Source organism: Miscanthus floridulus, chromosome 10, assembly GCF_019320115.1.
Source record: "Miscanthus floridulus cultivar M001 chromosome 10, ASM1932011v1, whole genome shotgun sequence".
In the NCBI taxonomy this organism is placed as follows: Eukaryota; Viridiplantae; Streptophyta; class Magnoliopsida; order Poales; family Poaceae; genus Miscanthus; species Miscanthus floridulus.
Window position 1 is genome coordinate 10,645,295 of NC_089589.1, and position 23,296 is coordinate 10,668,590.

Here is a 23,296-nt window from a genome sequence, read left to right on the forward strand (position 1 = left end):
ACAAAAGGGTGGAATTTGTCAAGAACTATTTTAGCAGGTCTGAATTCAGTAAAGGGATTCAAGCTCCAGTTCAGCAGCAGACTAAAAGTGAGGGGAACATGGAACACTAACACAGACACCTACCTACAGGAAATCAGTCCCTAGATTATGCTAGGCCGTTGTGAGCTGTGTCATGGGTGGGGCAGTTCCTCTATTTTACAACACATGTGAGACCAACTCATTAAGGATTGAAAGAGATTTTCATATCCAATTTGGTCCAAGCTTATTCATTTGTCTCCATAGAGATAGAAAAAAGTAACTTAATTCACTCTCTAAAGTTTTCTATTTCTCAATCTGAAACAAATTACAGATGAGTATTCTTAACTAGGTATAGGTTTGATTGAAATGCTTCGGAGTATGCAAAGACACAGCTAGATAAATTAAAGAAAGAGTCTGGCTATCCAGTTAACTTACTTTTTTATCAACAGATAGCGGCTTGGACAAATTCAGGCCCATATGAAGAATTTTTTGCTGCTGCTCTTATTTGCCCTGATTCAGTATATAGTGAAGATCCACTGCATAGAACAAATACATGCCTCAGAAAGCTCATTTTGGTTGTCTGTTACATGTAATGCAAATGTATGATATGTCAAAGGTTGGCCTTTCCAATTCCTTCATATTGACCAAACAGAAAACACCAATGCTAATTTATCAAAATCTAAAACACCCATTACATGAAACATATGCTGCTTACGGTATAAAAACTAGGCCGATGGGAGAGACTGTAGTGTGCTGACAGTATTATCAAGTGTACCTTTACACCACTCAGTATAATTCAAGTTTTTCAGTTCCTTACTTCTCCCTACAGAACACAAAATTATGCATAGGCTGAAGAAAGAAAAACAACTTTTATAGCCACACATAGTATTATGTTGAATACACAATCAGGACTCAGTAACTCATCAGGCCAATAAATTATGAGAATAAATGACAACACATACATTCATGCTACAACTGTGTTTGCATTGCATTAATCTATCAGCTATATTGATTTTCAGTTCAGAGTGGAGAAGGATCTCGTTTCCGGCTGGTTTCTATGTGGAGATATACAAATATATATTTCATAATACTACAAAAATCGGGAGGTTTTTGGCTGGTTTCTGTGTGGATATATGCATACAAAAAATTGATGATATGAGATTGGGAGAGACGAGATTTAGAACCTGCAGCATGAAAAGCCAACGCCGGACAACCGGAGAGGAGCTACTGGACGCACGGCACCACAGCATTCCTCGAGCGTGGAGCTAGTGTTGGCTTGACCAGGAACATGGAGAGCACGCGAGGTAGCCGGATCCGCCGCCGTAGCCCCAAAACGAGGTGGAGACGAGGTGAGGGTGCCCGATCTGCCATCGCCGGAGTCAGATCCGGGGGCGGGGGCGCCGCTGCTGCTTGGGGCCGTGAGGTAGCAGGATCGTCGCCACTCGTACCAGGGACGCCGCTGCTTGGGGCCGCGCGAGGGAGTCAGATCCGCCGCCGTCGCCGCCCTAGCCTTGCGCGCCACCACTTGGGGGCCAATGGGGAGGGTGCCGCTGCTTGGTGACAGGAGGAGGCGCCGTAGCTTGGTGACCGGAGGAGGCGCCGCGGCTTGGGGGTCGCGCCGTCGTGGGGCAAGCGAGCCGAGAACCGGATCTCCCGCCGTCGCGGTCTCACGAAGTGCAGGAGGCGGCGAACGGGTGGGAGAGGAAGAGAGACAGAGTGTGGCGCTAGGGTTTGGGGCACCGCTTTTATATGCCACGGCATAACCCGCCCGTTGTTGGGCCGGCTGAAAGGCCAACGCAGCCCAGGCCCAAGTTGGCTGCGCATTTCGTTCTCCGGCGCTCGTCAAAATGAATTTTTCCGTCGGTGTCACCAAAACACACAGAAAAATTGTATATTTTTCCGTCGGTAGCTGAAAAATCGACAGTAAAATTATATTTATTCTATCGGTTTCGTTATTTTTTTTTTTGTCGGTTAGTAGGTAACCGACATAAATATACAATTTCCCTGTCGGTTTGTCTTGAATCGACAGGGAATTTTAAGTTTCCAGTAGTGTCACCAACCATTGGTTCCAAGTAGTGTCACCAACCATTGGTTCATCAAGGTGGACACCTAATTTCTCCTCTGTGGCCATAATTGATGAGATTGACAACCCAAAGTTAATATCCCATGGGAAGTGCCCGTGAGCATCATTTCCAGGCACCATTTCCCTTATAGATAGCAACTACAAACTAACCTCCTGCCAAGAAAATCCAACAACACCAATGTCGTGGCCATTATTTGGACTCAATCTAAGTAAATTTAAAGAATTGCTTAACTGCAAACAAAGGATGGGGCACTCTCCGTACCACTGGCGGCCTCGCCGAAGAGAAAGAGGATCTCTTCTAAATTATAAGATGTTTTGATTTTTCTAGATATATTATTTTTATTATATATATATATATATATATATATATATATATATATATATATATATATATATATATATATATATATATATATATATATATATATATATATAGACATAGGGTATATCTCAGTGCATAACAAAAACTACTTATCTAGAAAAGACAAAATGTCTTATATTTATAGAATGGAGTATTGTCAAAGCATATAAATCATTTTGAATAAATAATGGCCTGATTGTTTGATGTTGTAATAACCTCTGCACGGCTTTCAAAGCAGTGGAAATAAAAAAAACTTTCTGAGAAGCAATTTTTTTGAACGAGATTCTCTCTGCTTATATTAAAAGCAAGTAACAAGATAATCTCTATTTACATCGAGCTGCTTATATTAAAAGCAAGTAACATGCAGACAATCTCTATTTATATCGAGTGTGTTGCTATTGCTCTTTATCGCGTCTTGCATATGCCCGGAAATCCGGAATTACTGATATCTTCACCAAGGGCTGCCTTCTCTTGGCTACCTGAAAATTCCGTCCATATAAACATAGGTGATCAGAACCACCACACATTCACACTGTGGGACGTGTCAAACACATTGTATAGTAGGCTATTGGGCTTATGGGATGTCTAGCGCCCGGAAGTCCGGACGCCTCGTGCCTGCTGCCCGCCCCGTATTCGGCTTTCCCACATAGCACCCGCGCGTGCTCCTTCCCTCGTGCCTCTGCCGCTATGTCTCGATTTGACCGTGCACGCTTGTGGGGGCAAATCATCACGCTCGCTGCCATCAGGAGGAGCAGCGACGGGCCACGCCCGGGCGCACACTCCTGCTGCCCGCATGCTGCTGCTGACCGGCCGCATCCAACTGGAATAAGGAGAGACAGAGAGAGCAGCCGAGCATGGATGCAGCTTCGTGCTCCACGCCGCTTTGTGCTCCGCGTCTGCTGTCACGCCCGCTTGGCTTCCCGCGCGCACGCGTGGACCGCTGTGCCCGAGGGGACCACCTCTGCCTCCACCCCCTAGGCCTGCTGATGAAACACTTACAACATAAAGCATTTGCTGCAACATATGTCCGAAATAGATAAAACATTTACAACATACACTTGCAACATATGTGTATGGGCACTGTAAACATATGCAACATCTAGATAAAACACTTGCGACATACGTTTGTGCTGAAACAATTGAAACATACATTTGCAACATACGCGTGTAGCCAGTGCAACATATGCAACATCGAGTAAAACACTTGCAACATACGTTTAAAACAACTGAAACATTTGGAACATACACTTGCAACATACGTGTATAGTTATTGCAACATATGCAACATCCAGGGGGAACATATGCAACATACGTCTGAAATGCATGAAACATACGATTGCAACATGTGCCCATTTACTTGATGCACCACAATGGAGGCTCCTCTACGCGGAGCTCGACGCAGGCGCGGAGCTCGAGGTCGCCGACGGTCGACAGGCGGATGGATCGCGGCACGGCAGGAGGCATGAGGCGTGGGCAAGGGTGCACAACACGAGGCGTGTCCGTCCCGTCCTTTAGCGCGAGGCACGAGGCGCAGGGCGCGCGACGCGAGGCCAGGCACGTCCGTCCCGTCCTTTGGCACGAGGCACGAGGCATGGGGGCGCGCGATGCAAGGCGCGGGGCAGGTGCGTCCGTGCCATCTAGAAAGGACGTATGTCCCGAGGGTATCATTATCGTTGGGCGTTTGGGCCCTAGATGCATGCGCTCGAGCTCGTCAATTGACCTTAGTCCAGGTGCATCTTTCCCTAAAAAAAGTCCTGGTGGACCTGCTTGTTGGTTGCGTGCAATCAATGAATCAATCTAATCTAATCTAATAACCTATACACGACTCCCTCGCTTACACAGCTCAGTGATCTTCAGAACGTATGAATCTTCCACTTTCTAGTAAACAGCGACGATACAGGCTTTGCCATGGTCAAGAGCAACCATCAGAACATAGGCTCTGGAGTCTGGACATACATAATCAGGGCCTAGAGGCAAGCCTGCAAGAACAAGCAAAGTGGGATCACCAAGTCAAGCCCTTTCAGTTTACTTTTTCACCCTAACCTTCTCAAGTAATTACATAGATAGACTCAATAACCAGTAGAGCTTTTTTAGTAAAAAAAAAAAAGGAAATATGCTTTGATTAGCCATGTTCTGTTAAAAACTGGACTGGTGAACTACATGAGTGGTCTTGCCCTCAAGCTGCATTCAGCTTATTGGAAGCAAGAAGACCAACAATATTATTATGTTAACAAAGAGGGATATGTGTAGAGGCTCATAGCACTTTCATACTAGTTTCCACACAACATCAAACTTCCATAATGACATCATAGTACCATAGATAAATTGAATCACGGTGACATCTCATTACCATATATAAATTGAATAAACGCTACTGGAAGAATACAAGGAATAGCAATGGTTATGTGCTAGTCAAGAATCCGTCCATCCCCAATGATGAGTTCACGTGTTTTACAAGTGAGTAAAATCCAATCAGTATGTGTTGCACATGTATACATTTAGTTAGTGAACTGGGACTGAACATAAGATCGTTTTAACTTTAACAGGACAACATTTGTCCAGAGTTTGTTCAAACAAAAAGGAGACTGCGGATTATGGCCAGTAAATTAGAAAGAGCAGGAGCCAGACATAACCACTGCAACAAATCTGCCAGTTACTTGTGAGCAGCTGACTGGAAATCGTCTCATTCACACTATAGGCTGTAGGTGGTTGAAGGCGGATAGGGTGACCGAGACAGGGCCTAGCATGAGGGGACAATTTGCCGAGTAGCTGGAGCGCGTGGCCGAGGCTCAAGCTGTGCGACAAACTGGTACCACATGGCAGGCCAGCAACTCCAGGAGCATCGGCCGTGAAGGTAGCGACGTATCTGCGGCACTCCATGGGCCCGTTTGAGGTGAAGTTGCGACTCTGTAGTGCACCACTGCATGGCATATCCATCTTTTGCTGCCTCATCACTCTCACTGGTAACGTACATCGGCTGACCGAGCTGAGAGGCAGGAGGGTGGATTAACTGCACATACAGCAAAGCAACATTACACCATTTAGAAACTTTGTTGGTTTGAAGTTGGTTAGGAACCATAAGATTAAAAGGGTGCCGTGCTTCGGCCTCCCCCAAGTCTATTCTCCGTATCTAAAGTTGGGAGCAATTACTTAAAGAGAAAAACCATGAACAATTTTGTTCTCAGCATTCCCATAAACATGAGATGTCTGTACTCTCTAGAACTGTTACCTATCTGATCCTGTAAGCCTGATCCTCATCAATCAAGCAAGAGATAGCAACAAATAATCAGAACTCTGCTCTCATAGTTTAGCCCAAGTAATCAACAATTCATTATGGACCAAAAAGTATTTCTCAGTGGGAAGGGCGGAGAATTCAGCTTTGAGCTTTTTTTTTTCTTATTACCTTTTCTCTTGTTGATGCTGTTACAATAGTGACATCAGCTGCTTGAATATAATGCAGTTAACAGAGAGTTCTATATTAAGCAATTCTCTGAGAGTTCGAGGATAGCTAGGTCGTGGGCGCGGCCAAGCTTCCACTGCTGCGACCTTCTCAGCATCCATGGTGACTCCGTCGACGGAGATCAAGGCCTTGGTCCGCACCAACTCCATCGCTGAGAAGTTGTGGACTCCTTCATAGGTCGCCACTATAGGCGCAGGATGAGGAGGGCCACGGCCAGCAGTGGCTAAGGCACCATATTTAGGAAATAAGGAATAATTAGGGAGGATTTTTAGGATCTCAACTAGAGTTTGTTGGACAATGCACCTGGACTATAAAGGTTGCACTTAGGAATGTAATCAGGGACATCGAAGAAGAATAGAACCTCCCAAGCGGGTGGGGTTCCTCTTCGACGGTGGCTGCGCGCGGTTCTGCCGCTGCCGCCGGCGATACCTCCACCGCGCCATTGCCTCGCTACCCTCTCCGTTCCAATTTCCAGTCTCAGCTCCTTCTACGTTCTCCCCTGCGTACTCCACGGCAGCAACGCCGTATCACCCGCTAATACAAAAGTGAAGGCATTGCAATGAACAAGGAAAACAAGTCATGGGAAATAGACCACAAAACTACAAAAGCATCAGAAAACACTAGTATACAAACAAACTGTGAAAAGGAAAAATTAAGAAAGTATAGTTTGAAAATGAATTTGTAGGAAAGGGGTATCAATTGCTGCAAGTTCCCACTTCCCAGCGTCCAAAGTTGAATCAAATATTCAACTTCATCCAAATATGGCACATATGAAACATGATATTCGACTTAAGAAACAAGAAAAAGTTCTAAAAAGTAATACATGCATCTGCCTAAATGCACCAAGTCAACAAGTATTAACAAGGCTAACCAGAACGGAGGACGGAGCACTGGTTCTACATCAACAGAGAATATAAGATGAATATCTATGAAAACATCTAAGCAACAAGCAATGTAGAAGAAATCAAGTCAAATTTGGTACATCCACTACTATCTTGTTAACCTCTTGATCCATGGAAGATCATATATATTGGATTTACCTGTTCCATGGAACTACAATCTGAACACAGTGCTAGCAGGATATTTGGGAAAATAAATCTCCAAACAGTAGTTATTAGTGGGGAAAAAAGGCACTGCTAACAACAAATATTCAGGGGTGGCGGGGGATACTGCAAACTGTGGGGGAAAACACAAAGCATAGTGTATAGAAATCACCATAAGGATTAAGAAGTCCAGATGATTGTACTCCCAGCTGTGAAGAATTTCTTACAAACTAAGCAACAAAAGGCAGAAACTCATGTGCTCCCAATAGTTTGAAAATTGATTCCCACTGTAAAGATAACAGGGACTGAAGACAATATAACTTTATCAGGTGATAAACAGGATGCTGACACGCACTAGCAGTACAACATTTCCCTAAAGAATTTCATCAAACAAATAGAGCATGAGATAGACATACCACTCAGCTGAGAATTTATTCCGTTTGACATAATGCTCACTTGTTGACCTCCTCAAGAAAATGGTACTTTTCAGGTAGGGACTTTGCAAGGTTCTTATATTCCTCCCTCGAGAAAAGTGATATTAGCAAGGATGTAGTGGAAGCCTCAAGTGAGAAGTTCATCTCATCAATTCTGGAGAGGTAAGCCCCAGCCCTCACTATCTCGCCTCCACGCAACAGCCTCCTAACTATAACATTTAGTATGTATGAGTTTGGAGTGCATCCACTCTTTTCCATTGATAAAAACAGATTGTCAAACTCATCAAGCAGCCCCTCTTGTATGAGATTTTCCATCATTAACTGATAGGTCACCACATTCGGAACTAAACCATGGGCAGGGATAGCAGCGAACAAATCCATGGCATCTTTCTTTCTGCCGCCTTTGAACAAAGCATCAATCATAATGGTGAAAGTAAAAATGTTAGGTCGAAGATCCTTAGAACACAGACACTGGAACATTATGAATGCTTCATCAACACAATTATTTTTGCAAAGCCCATTTAGAATTATGTTGTATGTGTAAATGCCCCACTGTTTTTCACTTTTAATCATATTGAGGTAGAGTTCCTTTGCTTCAGAAAATCTCCCTGTCTGAAATAAACCTTGCAGTATAGTATTGTAAGTCACAGCTCCAGGCGTAACTCCCTTCCTCAACATTTCTCGGAAAAGACAATATGCATTATCTATCCTACCAGCTTTACAGTAGCCATGAAGCAATGTATTATAGGATATAATGTTCGGTTTCAAGCCAACTGAGGGCATAACATCAAGTAACTTTGCCGCTTCATCAGTTCTACCAGCTAAGCAGTGGCCATCTATTAATGCATTATATGAGACAACATCAGGCCTCACGCCCACACGTTCCATCCAGTCAATGACACTCTGGGCTTCCATGACCCGTCCTTCTTTGCATAAATTAGACATTATTGTGTTGAAGAACACAACGTCGGGACGGATTCCTTGATCCAACATTTGAAAAAATAATTCCTCGGCCTTCTCCCATCTGTCAACGGTGCATAGTCCATAAACCAGGGAGCTAAAGACAACAATGTTTGGAGTCACTCCTTCGTTGATCATCTCATTGAATTTAAGCACAGCATCATCCACTCTTCCCAACTTGCAAAGTGCATCGATTAATGTTCCATAAGTGACTACATCAGGACTCAACCCATGCTGCCTCATTTTGCTAAGTATATGAATTGCCTCATCTATCATTGCCTTTTTAGCAAATGCACAGAACACTATGTTGAAGATGTAATGATTAGGTGAAATACCATTTGCCACCATCAAATCTAGGAGATCAGGCAAATCAGCAAGGGCTCCTTTAGCAGCATACCCATGAAGAAGAATGCTGTAGATAGTTACATTTGGTTTTATGCCCTTCCTAATCATAGAATCAAAAATCTTCCTGGCCTCTGAGCATTTTCCATTCTTGCAGAGATAATCCAGCAGCAAACCATAAGTAACACCATCTGGCTGAAGACCACGTGCGGACATTTCTTCGAGCATTCGGACCACCTCTTTCCATTGTCCTCTTAGTTAGGACAGCATATTAGCATCTTAAACTAGCATCTTAGACTAGCATCTTGGCATATGCTTGGCTGGCTAGCAGCCTATAAATATGTAACCCCAACTCCTCAGGTTGGCATGGCATTTTGTGTGAGCTTGTGTGAGAAACAGACAAGAAAATTGCCCCAACTCCTAGTGTCATCCTCTCTCGATGAGAATAAGAATTCTCCTACTACCAAGAGTGAGAATTCAGCGACTAACACCTTTAGCAGCATACCCGTGAATAAGAATGTCATAGATAGTTACATCAGGTTTTATGCCCTTCCTAATCATGGAATCAAAAATCTTTCTGGCCTCTAAGCATTTTCCATTCTTGCAGAGATAATCGAGCAGCAAACCATAAGTAACAACATTTGGCTGAAGACCACGTGCGGACATTTCTTCGAGCATTCGGACCACCTCTTTCTATTGTCCTGTAGAGACGTACCCAAGGACCAGACAGTTATATGTCTGGACGTTTGGCTTGACACCTTTATCAATCATCTGCAGAAGGACACCCTTGGCCTTGTCAACAGCTTGAGCTTTGCACAGGCCATCAATCATCGTAATGTATGTCACAACATTTGGTGTGCAGCTTCCATGTCCATCATCAGCCATCATGTGCAGCAGCTCAAGTGCCTCCTCAGCTCTCTTTTCATTGCATAAACCCTTGAGAACCGTGTTGTAGGAAACTACATTCGCCGTGCAGCCAAACTCAGGCATTCGTCGGAGCAATATGTCCATGGCCTCGTCCACCCTCTTCACGTCACAGAGGACGTTGAGCAGTTGATTGATGACTATGTTACTGACCCTCCAGCCCGTCTTAAGGATGAGGCCAAAGGCGGCGAAACAATACTCCAGGTGTCCCATGCGACCGAAGCATCCACTGAGGATGCTGTACGTGCACAGGTCAGGAGCCACCTTGTTGGAGCTGGCGCAGGCCATCCGCTTGAAGAGGGAGACGGCAAGCTCGGAGGTTGAAGAGCATCGGGCGCGAGCGACAACGGTAAGCAGGTGGTTGAAAGCACGAACCGAGGCAGGCCTGGCGTGGGGCAGCAATTCATCGAACAGCTTGAACGCGTCGTCGACACCAAGGCTCCCCGACCTTGCTCGGTCTGCGATGACGCGCTCCAGCTCCAAGCACCGGTCGCGGGCGGCGCTCACGCGACGGGACATGCCGACGGGGGGTGCGCGCGCGTGGATACTGGCCCGGCGCGGAGAGGCACGGACGACGCTGCGTCCGCCTCCGGATCTGTGAAGCAGAGCAATTCGCGTGGGCTAGGCGGAGCCGCGAGTGCTGCGCCGTGCAGAGCTGTGACGGGGTGAGCGATTGAGCGCAGGAGCGGGAACGTCGGGAGGCGGCGAGCGGCGGCGGGTTGGGCGATGGCCTACGGGCGCAAGTGGGCCGTGGGCGCGTCGGAGTCGTAGGACGGAAGCTTTCAACTGGCTTGTAACTGTTTCTTTTTGGAGGCTTTTATCTGTGTACCCTTAAAAAAGATGTCACACTCCTGCGTACCCCTCAAAAGTTGGTCGTCACCTACATGCCCTCGCTCGAACTTTTCTTTTCCCTCACGCCATTCCGTCGGCATTTGCTCCTAACGGTGGGTAACGGCTCTGGAGAATGACTCAGTTGCCCTTGGGCTTGTATGGGTGTCTGAATTTTTTTCATTTCCCCTGTGCCATTGCCAGGCCAACTGGCTTTGGCACCAGAGAATCTACCGATACGTCTGTGTAAGTTTGCCCGGAGAACAGTAGATGTGCTGCGCATACACTACAGCTACAGCTACATTGTACGTTTCACTTTCACCCACCAAATACTTGAATTACACATGCCAATGATACATAGAAACACAGGCGTGTTTTGGCGATTTATTCTCTGATACGTCTGTGTAAGTTTGCCCGGAGAACAGTAGATGTGCTGCGCATACACTACAGCTACAGCTACATTGTACGTTTCACTTTCACCCACCAAATACTTGAATTACACATGCCAATGATACATAGAAACACAGGCGTGTTTTGGCGATTTATGCATATACGTTTTTGTATGCGTTAGAATGGTATGATGACTATACCATCCACAGCCATATGCCTGTGTACCCACTCCGGTCCAAGTATGTCACCGTCTCTCGCACTGCAGCACAGCTTTTGTGCTTTGTCGTTGGTCCATCCATATGCACACACTCTCAACTCTTTCAAGTGACCAAGCATGCAGCTGCAGCTCTGCAGCTGCTCACACACGTTGCTAGCTTAGCTAGCTCCGTTACTCGCCATCGCCAACTACTAATACTACACACTCGCGCACGCACATACAGCAGCAGCCGAGAGCCTCGAAGAGCTTTGCGCGCGCGCCCCGCCGCCGCCGCCAGCAGCAGCCATGAAGTCGTCGTCTCAGACTCAGAGCCCGAAGACCCCATCGCCCCGCGGCGGCATGGGCAGCGCCGAGCACGGGTGCTCGGCCTCGGAGCCGTGGCTGGTGGCCGCGGCGGCGGCGAGCGCCAGCGACGACTCGTGCGTCAACGACGTGGACAACTTCGCGCGCACCGTGGCGGCCGTCAAGTCCAAGGCGGCGTCGTGCGCGCGCCCGGACATGCTGGCGTCCGTGCTGTCGCACTACGCGGCCAAGTGGCTCCCGGACGTGGCGCCGCCCCTCGCGTCGTCGTCCGTGTCCGGACGCTTCCTGCCCCCGGAGAGCCCCACGGCCACGTGGCTCAAGAAGGGGCTCCTGCTGGAGTCCCTCGTCGCCGCGCTCCCGCCGGACCCTCCAGTGGCGGTCGCCGACGGCGGCTGCTGCGCCACCGCCGCGGCCGTCGCAACCGACGACGGCATCACGTGCGACTTCCTGCTGAAGCTGCTCCGCGCGGGGAGCATGGTGGGCGCGGACGCGGCGCTGCTGCGGGACCTGGAGGCCCGGGCGGCACGGCGGCTGGACCAGGCCACGCTGGGCGCCGTGATGATACCGGCGTTCGGGCACGCCGGGGACCACGCTTCGTCGGCGCTGCTCCTCGACGTGCCCCTTGTGCTGCGCCTCGTCCGCGGGTTCCTCAAGGAGGGCGCAGCAGCAGGCGCCAGCAAGGCCAGCAGCGGCGCCACCATCATTGGCGGCGGCGGCGCGGCGGCCGCGAGGGTGGCCAGGCTCGTGGACGCGTACCTGGGCGAGGCCGCGCTGGAGGCCGGCCTCCGCCCCGCCAAGTTCGAGGAGCTCGCGCGCGCCGTGCCCGCACACGCGCGTCCCGCCGACGACGCGCTCTACCGCGCCGTCGACACCTACCTCAAGGTGCGCATGCGCTCCCGTCACACTCCTTCGGTCCTTCCCTTTCCATTCCTGATTCCTCCTTGTCCTTGATTGCACTCCATGACTCTCGGTGGCACACCATGCGCGCGTGCGGCGTAACACGCGTGCGTGCCCATTCCTGCTCGCCGAAAAGGCCACGGCCACGAACAACATAGCCGTGTCTTCATGTCAGTGACTGAAGGAGATGCGGCCCAATATGTCAGTGACCCAGAGGGCAAGGAGGGTATTTTTCTAGCCCGGTCCCACATGTCAGAGCCGCCAAACGGCCAAAACCTAACAGAATGCCGACGGAATGGCGTGAGGGAAAAGAAAAGTTCGAGCGAGGGCATGTAGGTGACGACCAACTTTTGAGGGGTACGCAGGAGTGTGACATCTTTTTTAAGGGTACACAGGTAAAAGCCTCTTCTTTTTGCTGCCGTTGACACGTACGGAGAGATTCGTATGGAGGAATTGGAGGCCTCTTGTTTCTTTGTTCCGTTCAAAACAAAAATGCCTCTTGTTTTTCTTTCCAAAGGACAGGGGGGTTATTATATTAAAATTTAGCATAATACATCCTTAAATTACATATGAAAGAATGTAAAATAAAAATACATATTCGATAATGATTAGAATAAGACGTCCGTCCGCCCTGTCCGCCCGAACGCACCCATCGACCCACTCCTATCCGCTTGTTCAGAACGCCTTATCCACCGCGCTATCGACCTCTGCATCCGACTCCACCACGCCGCCCGCCCACTGCTCACCTTCTTCGCTGCTGGGTCGCTCTCTACGGGGGACTGCACCCACCTGCCCTATCGCTGGAGCCACGTAGCCGCTCGCCGGGACCGTGCAGCTGCCTACCCGTTGGCATCCCCCCTCGCCACTCCGCGTCATCGAGCGTCGCGCCGTCGTCGAGCTCCGCATCGATGATCCTCCATTTCGTCTAAACAGCAAGTAGATGTTACGCTTAAAATCGCATGTTGCAAGCGTCTGTTTCTACTGTTTCAGTTGTTTTAGAGGTATGTTGCAAGTGTTTCATATAGATGTTGCAAAAGTAGATCGGAATATTGCATATGTTGCAATGGTTGTATACGTATGTTGCAAGCTTCTGTTCCCAATGTTTCATCTATTTTCTCACACGTATGTTGCAAGTATGTTTTCTCTGGATGTTGCATATGCTTCACATGTATGTTGCAAATGTTTTATTCGGATGTTGCATATGGTTTGCAATGATTTTCGAAGTGTTTTTGCAAATGTTTCAGATGCATGTTTCAAGTGTTTCATCTGTCTTCAGGCGTATCTTGCAAGTGTTGCATCTGGATGTATCAAAAGTAGATCGGGTATTGCATATGTTGTAATATGACCCACCTGCCGCAGGCCCCTGCTGCTGCTGCTGGGGCGCCGACGTGGGTTACCATGCGGGCACCTGAGGCCAGTAGATGCCTCCACGACGCGCATCCGCAGGCAGGGTGAGGCGGACGCGGGGGCACGCTCCTATTTTTGTTACGGCGTTGCGTGGTTACGGGAGTGCTTTTGTTACGGGGATAGGACGGGGTGCGTTTCTGTTACGTGGAGACAGGAAAGGGCGTGGTCGATGCGCTCGAACGGGAGCAGCGTTCGGGCGCTAGCCCTTCCGACATATATTTTAACAAACACTTTCTCTTATTTCCTCTCTATTAACCTTGGACCCTTGGTCCATGCAATCGATGGTCTAGAAGCACTCTCTACCACTAAAACCAAAATATAGCTCTTATGCTAAATCCACCAACTAACTCTAAAACCTAAACATGCCACAATATCCAATGGTCTAGAACCCGACCAAAACACATTTGTTGATTCGATGAAAGAACATTGACGGTTGAATCATGGGTACTACACAAGCTACAGATTGAGTATCTCCAACCATTGGTTCATCAAGGTGGACACCTAATTTCTCTGTGGCCATAATTGATGAGATTGACAACCCAAAGTTAATATCCCATGGGAAGTGCCCGTGAGCATCATTTCCAGGCACCATTTCCCTTATAGATAGCAACTACAAACTAACCTCCTGCCAAGAAAACCAAACAACACCAATGTCGTGGCCATTATTTGGACTAAATCTAAGTAAATTTAAAGAATTGCTTAACTGTAAACAAAGGACGGGGCACTCTCCATACCACTGGCGGCCTCGCCGAAGAGAAAGAGAATCTCTCCTAAATTATAAGACGTTTTGACTTTTCTAGATATATTAATTTTATTATATATATAGACATAGTGTATATCTCAGTGCATAACAAAAACTACTTATCTAGAAAAGACAAAATGTCTTATATTAATAGAATGGAGTATTGTCAAAGCATATAAATCATTTTGAATAAATAATGGCCTGATTGTTTGATGTTGTAATAACCTCTGCACGGCTTTCAAAGCAGTGGAAATCAAATAAAAAAACTTTCTGAGAAGCATTTTTTTTGAACGAGATTATCTCTGCTTATATTAAAAGCAAGTAACAAGATAATCTCTATTTACATCGAGCTGCTTATATTAAAAGCAAGTAACATACAGACAATCTCTATTTATATCGAGTGTGTTGCTATTGCTCTTATCGCGTCTTGCATATGCCCGGAAATCCGGAATTACTGATATCTTCACCAAGGGCTGCCTTCTCTCGGCTACCTGAAATTTCCGTCCATATAAACATAGGTGATCAGAACCACCACACATTTCACACTGTGGGACGTGTTAAACACATTGTATAGTAGGCTATTGGGCTTACGGGATGTCTAGCGCCTGGAAGTCCGGACGCCTCGCGCCTGCTGCCCGCCCCGTATTCGGCTTTCCCGCATAGCACCCGCGCGTCTGCCACTATGTCTCGATTTGACCGTGCACGCTTGTGGGGGCAAATCATCACGCTCGCTGCCATCAGGAGGAGCAGCGACGGGCCACGCCTGGCCACACACTCCTGCTGCCCGCATGCTGCTGCTGACCGACCGCATCCAGTTGGAATAAGGAGAGAGAGAGAGATGTGGCAGAACCTCCTAAGAAATCGGGCCCACGTGCACCTATCGTTGTCTTACCAGACCTCGGATAGCGTTCATGAGTTCCCAACAACTCAACAGGTCTGTCGGGTGTCCTCGGGAAACCCGAATCATCCACGATTCTCTTTTCAAACAGGATCCCAATCACAGTCATTGCAGATTATAATAGTTTATTCAAATATATACATCAAAGTAAAAGATAGCGGAAGTCTTAAGGTAACATAGGTTACAAACCAGTTGTTTTCAAACTTACAATACCATAAGTGTTATACAACCATAGTAGCGGGATAATATTACATTAACTTTATTTATCATACAAACTAGTGCCTTGTCCAAAGGCTATTCATCATTCCTCATCGTCATTGACTTCAAACACAGACATGCAGCAGGGACCAAAACAAGCCTGCGCATGCGACTCACTTGCAACAAGGGTTAACAAACCCTGAGTACAAAGGTACTCAACAAGACTAACCCGACATAACGGGGTGTAAGACTTTAGAGATGCAAGGGTTTGGGACATGGTAAGGATGTAGCCAGATTCAAAAGTTCATTGCCAAAAGCTGACTATTCTTCATTCTATTTTCAAGTTTTACCCCTAAGTTCTCTTAGTTCATTATCTCAACTAAATGTACATTTCCCATATTCCATTCCTTCTCATTCCATTCTTTCTCATATTTTAGTAATTCACCAGTCCTGCATTGCTTCTGTAATGAATCGAGTCTCCATATCCGCGGAGCACCGACAATTCGAATTGATTCAAGTTCCAGCTGGGGATTCCTTATCACACGACATATGTAGAACTTAATCTTGCATATATCAACCTCGCTACCGGATCCTCCTATACTAAGCCGTCTCCACGCCACCCGAGAGCACAGCACACCTCAAATCTGGCCACATTCCAGCCACGAGGGTACACGCTACTCCCGCCATCTCTCCACTCCCAGTGCGTGGGCATTCGTCTTAGTATCGGATTAGCCGAAGTAGGCTTACCGGGGTATGTGACCAGTACTACAAAGTGTCTCGTTCAGAAGATCCATAATGAGTGGCCTTTAAGCGACATAGTCGGCAACATTACCCAACATTCAAGATAAGTCACCTGACTAGTCTCTAGTTCATTCTATCTTCTTTCTTTCCTTGGCCAGAATGCCATCTTTGATTGCATCAAAACTTTTACTTTGAAAGCCTACCATAAAGCATACTAAGCATTCTACGCCTTTGTAAAAGAAATCATCTTCAAGGATGGTAAACAATTAACAAGGTAGGCAATGCATCAAGTAGATAACATTTGAATTAATCAACTTAATGCAATAGGTAACATAGGTGATAAATTTTTCAAAGTAAACAAGGTAAGGGTTTAATGCATAAACCGGGGCTTGCCTTCGTTGACGATCTCGGGTTCTGGATCAGTACCACAATGATCGAATCCCGTGACAACCGGGGATTCTTCCAGAACTTGCTCAACTAGAATCGTTTCACTCTAGGATTCTACACGAAATGATAACAGATGCTTTAACATGATGATAATGTAAACATGATGCTGCCATGGTACATGAAATATAACAACATCTCGAATACAATTTTCCTTCATGGTACAGTTACAATCCAAACTAACCAAACCATATTCGTAACGGATGTGACCACGCCAGCACCGACCACTTCGGCGAGCTCCCCGACCACTACGGCGAACTCTCCGACCACTACGGTGAACCCTCCGACCACTACGGCGAACCCTCCGACCACTACGGCGAACCCTCCGACCACTACGGTGAACCCTCCGACCACTACGGCGAACCCTCCGACCACTACGGCGAACTCTCCGACCACTACGGCGAACCCTCCGACCACTACGGCGAACTCTCCGACCACTACGGCGAACCCTCCGACCACTACGGCGAACCCTCCGACCACTACGGCGAACGCTCCGACCACTACGGCGAACTCTCCGACCACTACGGCGAACTCTCCGACCACTATGGATCTTGAAACCCTACTGGTCACAAAACATGACCAAAACAAGATCAAACCCTAAACTAACACTTAGGGTTTGCTTTCATCCATTTTTGAATTAATTTGGAAATAAACCCAAAAATGAACTTGTTCTAAATGATCTAAAAATTTTATGTAAGCTTCCTTATGTCAAATTAGTGTACCAAAACAAATTTCATATTTTTTGGAATTATATAGTGGCCTACAAAAATCATAGAAATTGCATTTATTAATTAATGGACTGAATATTTGAACATTAAAAATATATTCAAATTTCAAGTTTCAAATTTTTAAACCATACTAGAGCATGTACAGAGGCTACACACAAAATTTCAGAATTTTTGGAGCTATGATTAATTTCCTACAAATTCCCAAAGTTTCAGCACTATTCACAAATTCAGAAAATACAAAATTGCACTGTTCTTCTTCCTCACTTGCACTGACAGCCAGGCCCCACTGTCAGTGACTCAAAGAAGACGCACGGCGGCGCTGTCAGTTCCGATCGGCAAAACGCGCCGGCGGTGAAGCTCTGGCGAAGCAGACCGCACCTACATGACCTACTCCTTCCCCTGAACCGATCTCAGCTATCAGAAAGGAAAAAGGTGCACTGGAGACACCTCCACACCGGGCATGGCGGACTGGGCACGACGGTGTACGGCGTAGCCACGGTGACACTGCAGTAGGGACTAAAGCTAAACGATCTTCATGTTCAGGAGCTCACCGTGATCACGTAGGTAGACTCGGTGGAGACGGAGATGTACTAGATCGACAGGACCACGGTGAGACCGAGGATGGCGGAGCTCCGGCCGGCTCCGAAGAAGACGAAGTCGCGCGGCGATGCTAACAGGCTAGAGGCGAGGCCAGCAGGTCAGGAATGAGCGGCAGGACGAGGCGGAGCTTCTGGCCAAAGCAATTGGCCCTAGATACTACGGCGAGGATGAATTGCGCGAGTGCGGGCAGGACACCGGCGGCGAGCAGTCGACGGGAAAACTCCGAAATGACGACGGCGTGCTCCTATTTATAGCAAGAAGGAGGGCGTGCGGTGTTGACAGCACACGAGCGAACTCGCCACGGAGGTATTGGCGTGTCACTGCGCGTGAAAGCGGCGAAATCAGATCGGCGGCGACATCCGCGTGGTGCCGGCGACAAGCAGAAAGGTGGATGTTGATTTTTGAAATATTTACAGAACTGCCACTGAGTCCATTTTTTTAAATTACTCCCAAATTTTCTAAAGAAGTTGAAAATCTCCAAAAATGAAAGTTGTTCAATTTTTCAAACTCTACAACTTTGCTTCTAGAAATATTTTCAAATTCTGCCTCCATTTTGAAATTTGAATTTGGGGTGCACTTGAGCATTTGAATTATTTCAAAATTACTCCAAATTTTATATGTAAACTTGAAAAACTTTGAATACCAAAGTTGATCTATATAAAATAATCTCCAACTTTGCTTTTTACCTCAACCCCAAATTCCACATGGATTTTGAATTAGTCAAAAGGGGCAAAAAGGACTTTTATAATTTGAATTTGAATTCAAATTTGATTTGTCTTCCTTTTACTTAAATTTTGATTTTTGACCAGTAACATGGCCCATTAGGGTTATTTGAGTCAAAAGACACATGACCTCACATGATCACATGAATTTTGACCCTTGTAGTCATGATCTTTATTTAGGGTTTTGAATCACATCACATGAAATAACAACATTCTAAAATAAACCTTATTTAGTGAATGCATTCCAAACTTTATACTATATGAATGCTTTGCAATGCATATGATGATATGTCAAATTTTAGTGCTAGGTTAAAACACCAGAGGTGTTACACGCGACGCGAGGCCAGGCGCGTCCGTCCCGTCCTTTGGCACGAGGCACGAGGCATGGGGGCGCGTGATGCAAGGCGCGGGGCAGGTGCGTCCGTGCCGTCTAGAAAGGACGTATGTCCCGAGGGTATCATTATCGTTGGGCATTTGGGCCCTAGATGCATGGACTCAAGCTCGTCAATTGACCTTAGTCCAGGTGCATCTTTCCCTAAAAAAAGTCCTGGTGGACCTGCTTGTTGGTTGCGTGCAATCAATGAATCAATCTAATCTAATCTAATAACCTATACACGACTCCCTCGCTTACACAGCTCAATGATCTTCAGAACGTATGAATCTTCCACTTTCTAGTAAACAGCGACGATACAGGCTTTGCCATGGTCAACAGCAACCATCAGAACATAGGCTCTGGAGTCTGGACATACATAATCAGGGCCTAGCGGCAAGCCTGCAAGAAGCAAAGTGGGATCACCAAGTCAAGCCCTTTCAGTTTACTTTCACCCTAACCTTCTCAAGTAATTACATAGATAGACTCAATAACCAGTAGAGCTTTTTTAGTAAAAAAAAAAGGAAATATGCTTTGATTAGCCATGTTCTGTTAAAAACTGGACTGGTGAACTACATGAGTGGTCTTGCCCTCAAGCTGCATTCAGCTTATTGGAAGCAAGAAGACCAACAATATTATTATGTTAACAAAGAGGGATATGTGTAGAGGCTCATAGCACTTTCATACTAGTTTCCACACAACATCAAACTTCCATAATGACATCATATTACCATAGATAAATTGAATCACGGTGACATCTTATTACCGTATATAAATTGAATAAACGCTACTGGAAGAATACAAGGAATAGCAATGGTTATGTGCTAGTCAAGAATCCGTCCATCCCCAATGATGAGTTCACGTGTTTTACAAGTGAGTAAAATCCAATCAGTATGTGTTGCACATGTATACATTTAGTTAGTGAACTGGGACTGAACATAAGATCGTTTTAACTTTAACAGGACAACATTTGTCCAGAGTTTGTTCAAACAAAAAGGAGACTGCGGATTATGGCCAGTAAATTAGAAAGAGCAGGAGCCAGACATAACCACTGCAACAAATCTGCCAGTTACTTGTGAGCAGCTGACTGGAAATCGTCTCATTCACACTATAGGCTGTAGGTGGTTGAAGGCGGATAGGGTGACCGAGACAGGGCCTAGCATGAGGGGACAATTTGCCGAGTAGCTGGAGCGCGTGGCCGAGGCTCAAGCTGTGCGACAAACTGGTACCACATGGCAGGCCAGCAACTCCAGGAGCATCGGCCGTGAGCGGCGCCCACACGGCGGGAGGTGCTAGAATGGTGTGGCTGGCAGCGTACCTTAACAGAACAAACACAGATGAGTGAAGGTAGCGACGTATCTGCGGCACTCCATGGGCCCGTTTGAGGTGAAGTTGCGACTCTGTAGTGCACCACTGCATGGCATATCCATCTTTTGCTGCCTCATCACTCTCACTGGTAACGTACATCGGCTGACCGAGCTGAGAGGCAGGAGGGTGGATTAACTGCACATACATCAAAGCAACATTACACCATTTAGAAACTTTGTTGGTTTGAAGTTGGTTAGGAACCATAAGATTAAAAGGGTGCCGTGCTTCGGCCTCCCCCAAGTCTATTCTCCGTATCTAAAGTTGGGAGCAATTACTTAAAGAGAAAAACCATGAACAATTTTGTTCTCAGCATTCCCATAAACATGAGATGTCTGTACTCTCTAGAACTGTTACCTATCTGATCCTGTAAGCCTGATCCTCATCAATCTGGATCAGCCAAGGAGACCTCAAACACTCGATGCTTTAGACCCTCACAGAAAATCTGAAAACAGAAGGAAGAAATTGAGATACAGGCAATTCTAATGAGAGCAATGCAAGTCAGCAAGTGCTGTGCAGGTGGACCAGCAATGCGATGTATAACTCAAATAATCTAGACCGCCACAAATATATGTATACGGCTAAGGGGTATGGATACTTATGCAAGTGTCTTGGAAAAAAAAACAAAAGGTCTCCTGGCAATATAATTTGTAAGTAATACTAACTAACAGTCTTGAAAATGGTAAGTGCAAATTGCAAGTCACATGAATATAATGGTGGTTAGTTGTCATAGTCATAGCGCTGCTCCAGCAGTGCAGTGCAGAGTCTGAACTGAATGCAAGATCCAAAAAAAAGTTTCTTCCATCCACATCTATGATTCCTTCTCTTGTTTACTTGAAATCCATGATTACTTGAAAAAGAAACAAATTGTGGCTATATGGGACTGTACTAGTGTACTATCAAGACATACAAAACACACAAACATGACTGGTTAAGATTGCTATATTATGCAGTCCCATCATATTCCTATTGTATAAGTTGCATAAACTTTTCTGCAAAGGACTTCACTGTTTCCTGTATTTCAGAACAGAGTAGTAGCTGACAGCGTTTGGACAGTTACTGCTTCTGATGTCTTGAAGATTAGGGTGATTTCAGTAATTAACCTCTACTATGCCCTAATAATTCTGTTTTCACTCACCTGTTTATCAGTGAAGGCAAATTTACTTACACGGACTTGTTGAGATAGTGTGCTTAATTCAAATTCTGAAACCTTGACTGTGCTTAGCATCGATCCACCACTTGTTTCAGAGAAATATGAAGAAAGCAGGGTGAGCAGAGGGAGGGTTCAGGCAGGGAGACATGAAGCCCAAGCTGAGCAGCTACGGTTTGCTCCATGGTGCCCCTGCACTACCGCTTTTCTTGCTGATGCTCCCACGGTTGTTCCTGAGAGTTTTACTGTTCTTGCTGGCCATCACCTTCATAAGAGGAGACACATAAGTTGACAGGGACACAAAAGGCACAAGAAAAGGTAAAACTTATCAAGCAACAGATAGAAAAAAATAATCAGTACTCTGCTCTCATTGTTTAGCCCAAGTAATCATCAATTCATTATTGATCCAAAAAGTATTGCTCAGTGGCAAGGGCAGATAATTCAGTTTTAAGATTTTTTTTCCTTATCTTTTCTACTGTTGTGGATATCACAAGCTCATTTGCCCAACAAAACTGTAAAAAATAATCGATTTTCAATCCGCATGAAGGGTGAGAAGTAGAAAAATATCATTCTGAGAGGCGAGAAAGGAAGTACTCTTGCTTACCAACAGAATTGGGTATCATCAAGAATCACAACCCGTGGTTGCAGGGCTTGTCTGTAGCTGGCCAAGTCAAGCAGAGACAGTGGGAAAAATTCAGGACCGATCAACATGGACAGGAAGCAAGACAGACCATAGTGCAAATCAGAAACTAGCCGAGTCCTAACCATGGATGGGAGGCAAAATGACCTATAAATCGGTAGAGGGAATAATCTTCTGGCAATGGCTTACTGACTTCTGTCACTAATGAGCAATCTAGTTAAGTAGTTGAAACGTAAGAATTAGTAAGATAGTTTTGGAAAACTGTGTAGAGTTAATGCTATCTTTGCATGAAGGAAATCTGTGTACAACTCAACCATTTATCTGATGCTGTCTTAGCTGCAGGTTGGATCAAATGAACTTGTAAGAGTTTCGAAAAAAAAATAGTAAGAAACTTAAACATCTGTAAAACTCACAATCACTTGTACTCGACATGGTTAGCATCAAATATGGTTGTTTCAAAAATATACAATGTTGTGTTTTTCAACCTTGGAGAGTTGGAGTCATGGTTCATACTTCATACAGGGTACTTTCAACTAAAGTTTCAGGAAGCCTTCTTAGAGAAAGCAGAGTACTTTCGACTAAGTACTACATATATACATATCATTTCTTAGGTGACACTAGTAATGATATTACCAGGGTTCAAAATTTCGGCGAAATTTCGGCCGAATTTCACGAAATTCGGTAATTTCGGTGGTGGCCGAAAGAAAACTCCGAAATTTTTTAATACACTAATACATGTGCTATATAACTCTAATCTTATATTTTTCTATTGTTTATATTGCATATTCTTCTTTTTAATAGATATGTAGTCATAAATCATACTAATATTTGTTTAGATCCAAATTTTTTTAGAAAAAACAAACTTCATGTGCTAATCTCTAAAAAAATTTCGGCGAAATTTCGGCCGAATTTCGCGAAATTCGGTAATTTCGGTGATGGCCGAAATTTTGGCGATACCGAAATTAAAAACCTTGGATATTACTACTAATGGTACTACCGGGCCTCTAGAGTTCATTCTCTTGTTGATGTTA

General features: G+C 45.8%; 1 protein-coding gene and 1 pseudogene across 1 annotated transcript; one reads left to right on the forward strand and one right to left on the reverse strand.

Annotated features, from left to right (window-relative positions):
• Positions 1–7,319: 7,319 nt before the first annotated feature.
• Positions 7,320–11,347, reverse strand: LOC136487997 (protein Rf1, mitochondrial-like; annotated as a pseudogene).
• On the forward strand, positions 11,125–13,353 carry LOC136486226 (coleoptile phototropism protein 1-like). The gene is made up of 2 exons (XM_066483099.1): positions 11,125–12,245; positions 12,397–13,353. Exons 1-2 carry the CDS (start codon positions 11,346–11,348, stop codon positions 12,436–12,438), a joined length of 942 nt encoding a protein of 313 aa, XP_066339196.1. The 5' UTR covers positions 11,125–11,345; the 3' UTR covers positions 12,439–13,353.
• The last annotated feature ends 9,943 nt before the right edge of the window (positions 13,354–23,296 follow it).

Excerpts from the sequence above, each read along its gene's own strand:
- LOC136486226 (XM_066483099.1), top strand. The coding sequence starts at position 11,346 with ATGAAGTCGTCGTCTCAGACTCAGAGCCCGAAGACCCCATCGCCCCGC. Across the intron at positions 12,246-12,396 it reads CCGTCGACACCTACCTCAAG|GCCACGGCCACGAACAACAT; the intron begins GTGCGCATGCGC and ends CTCGCCGAAAAG.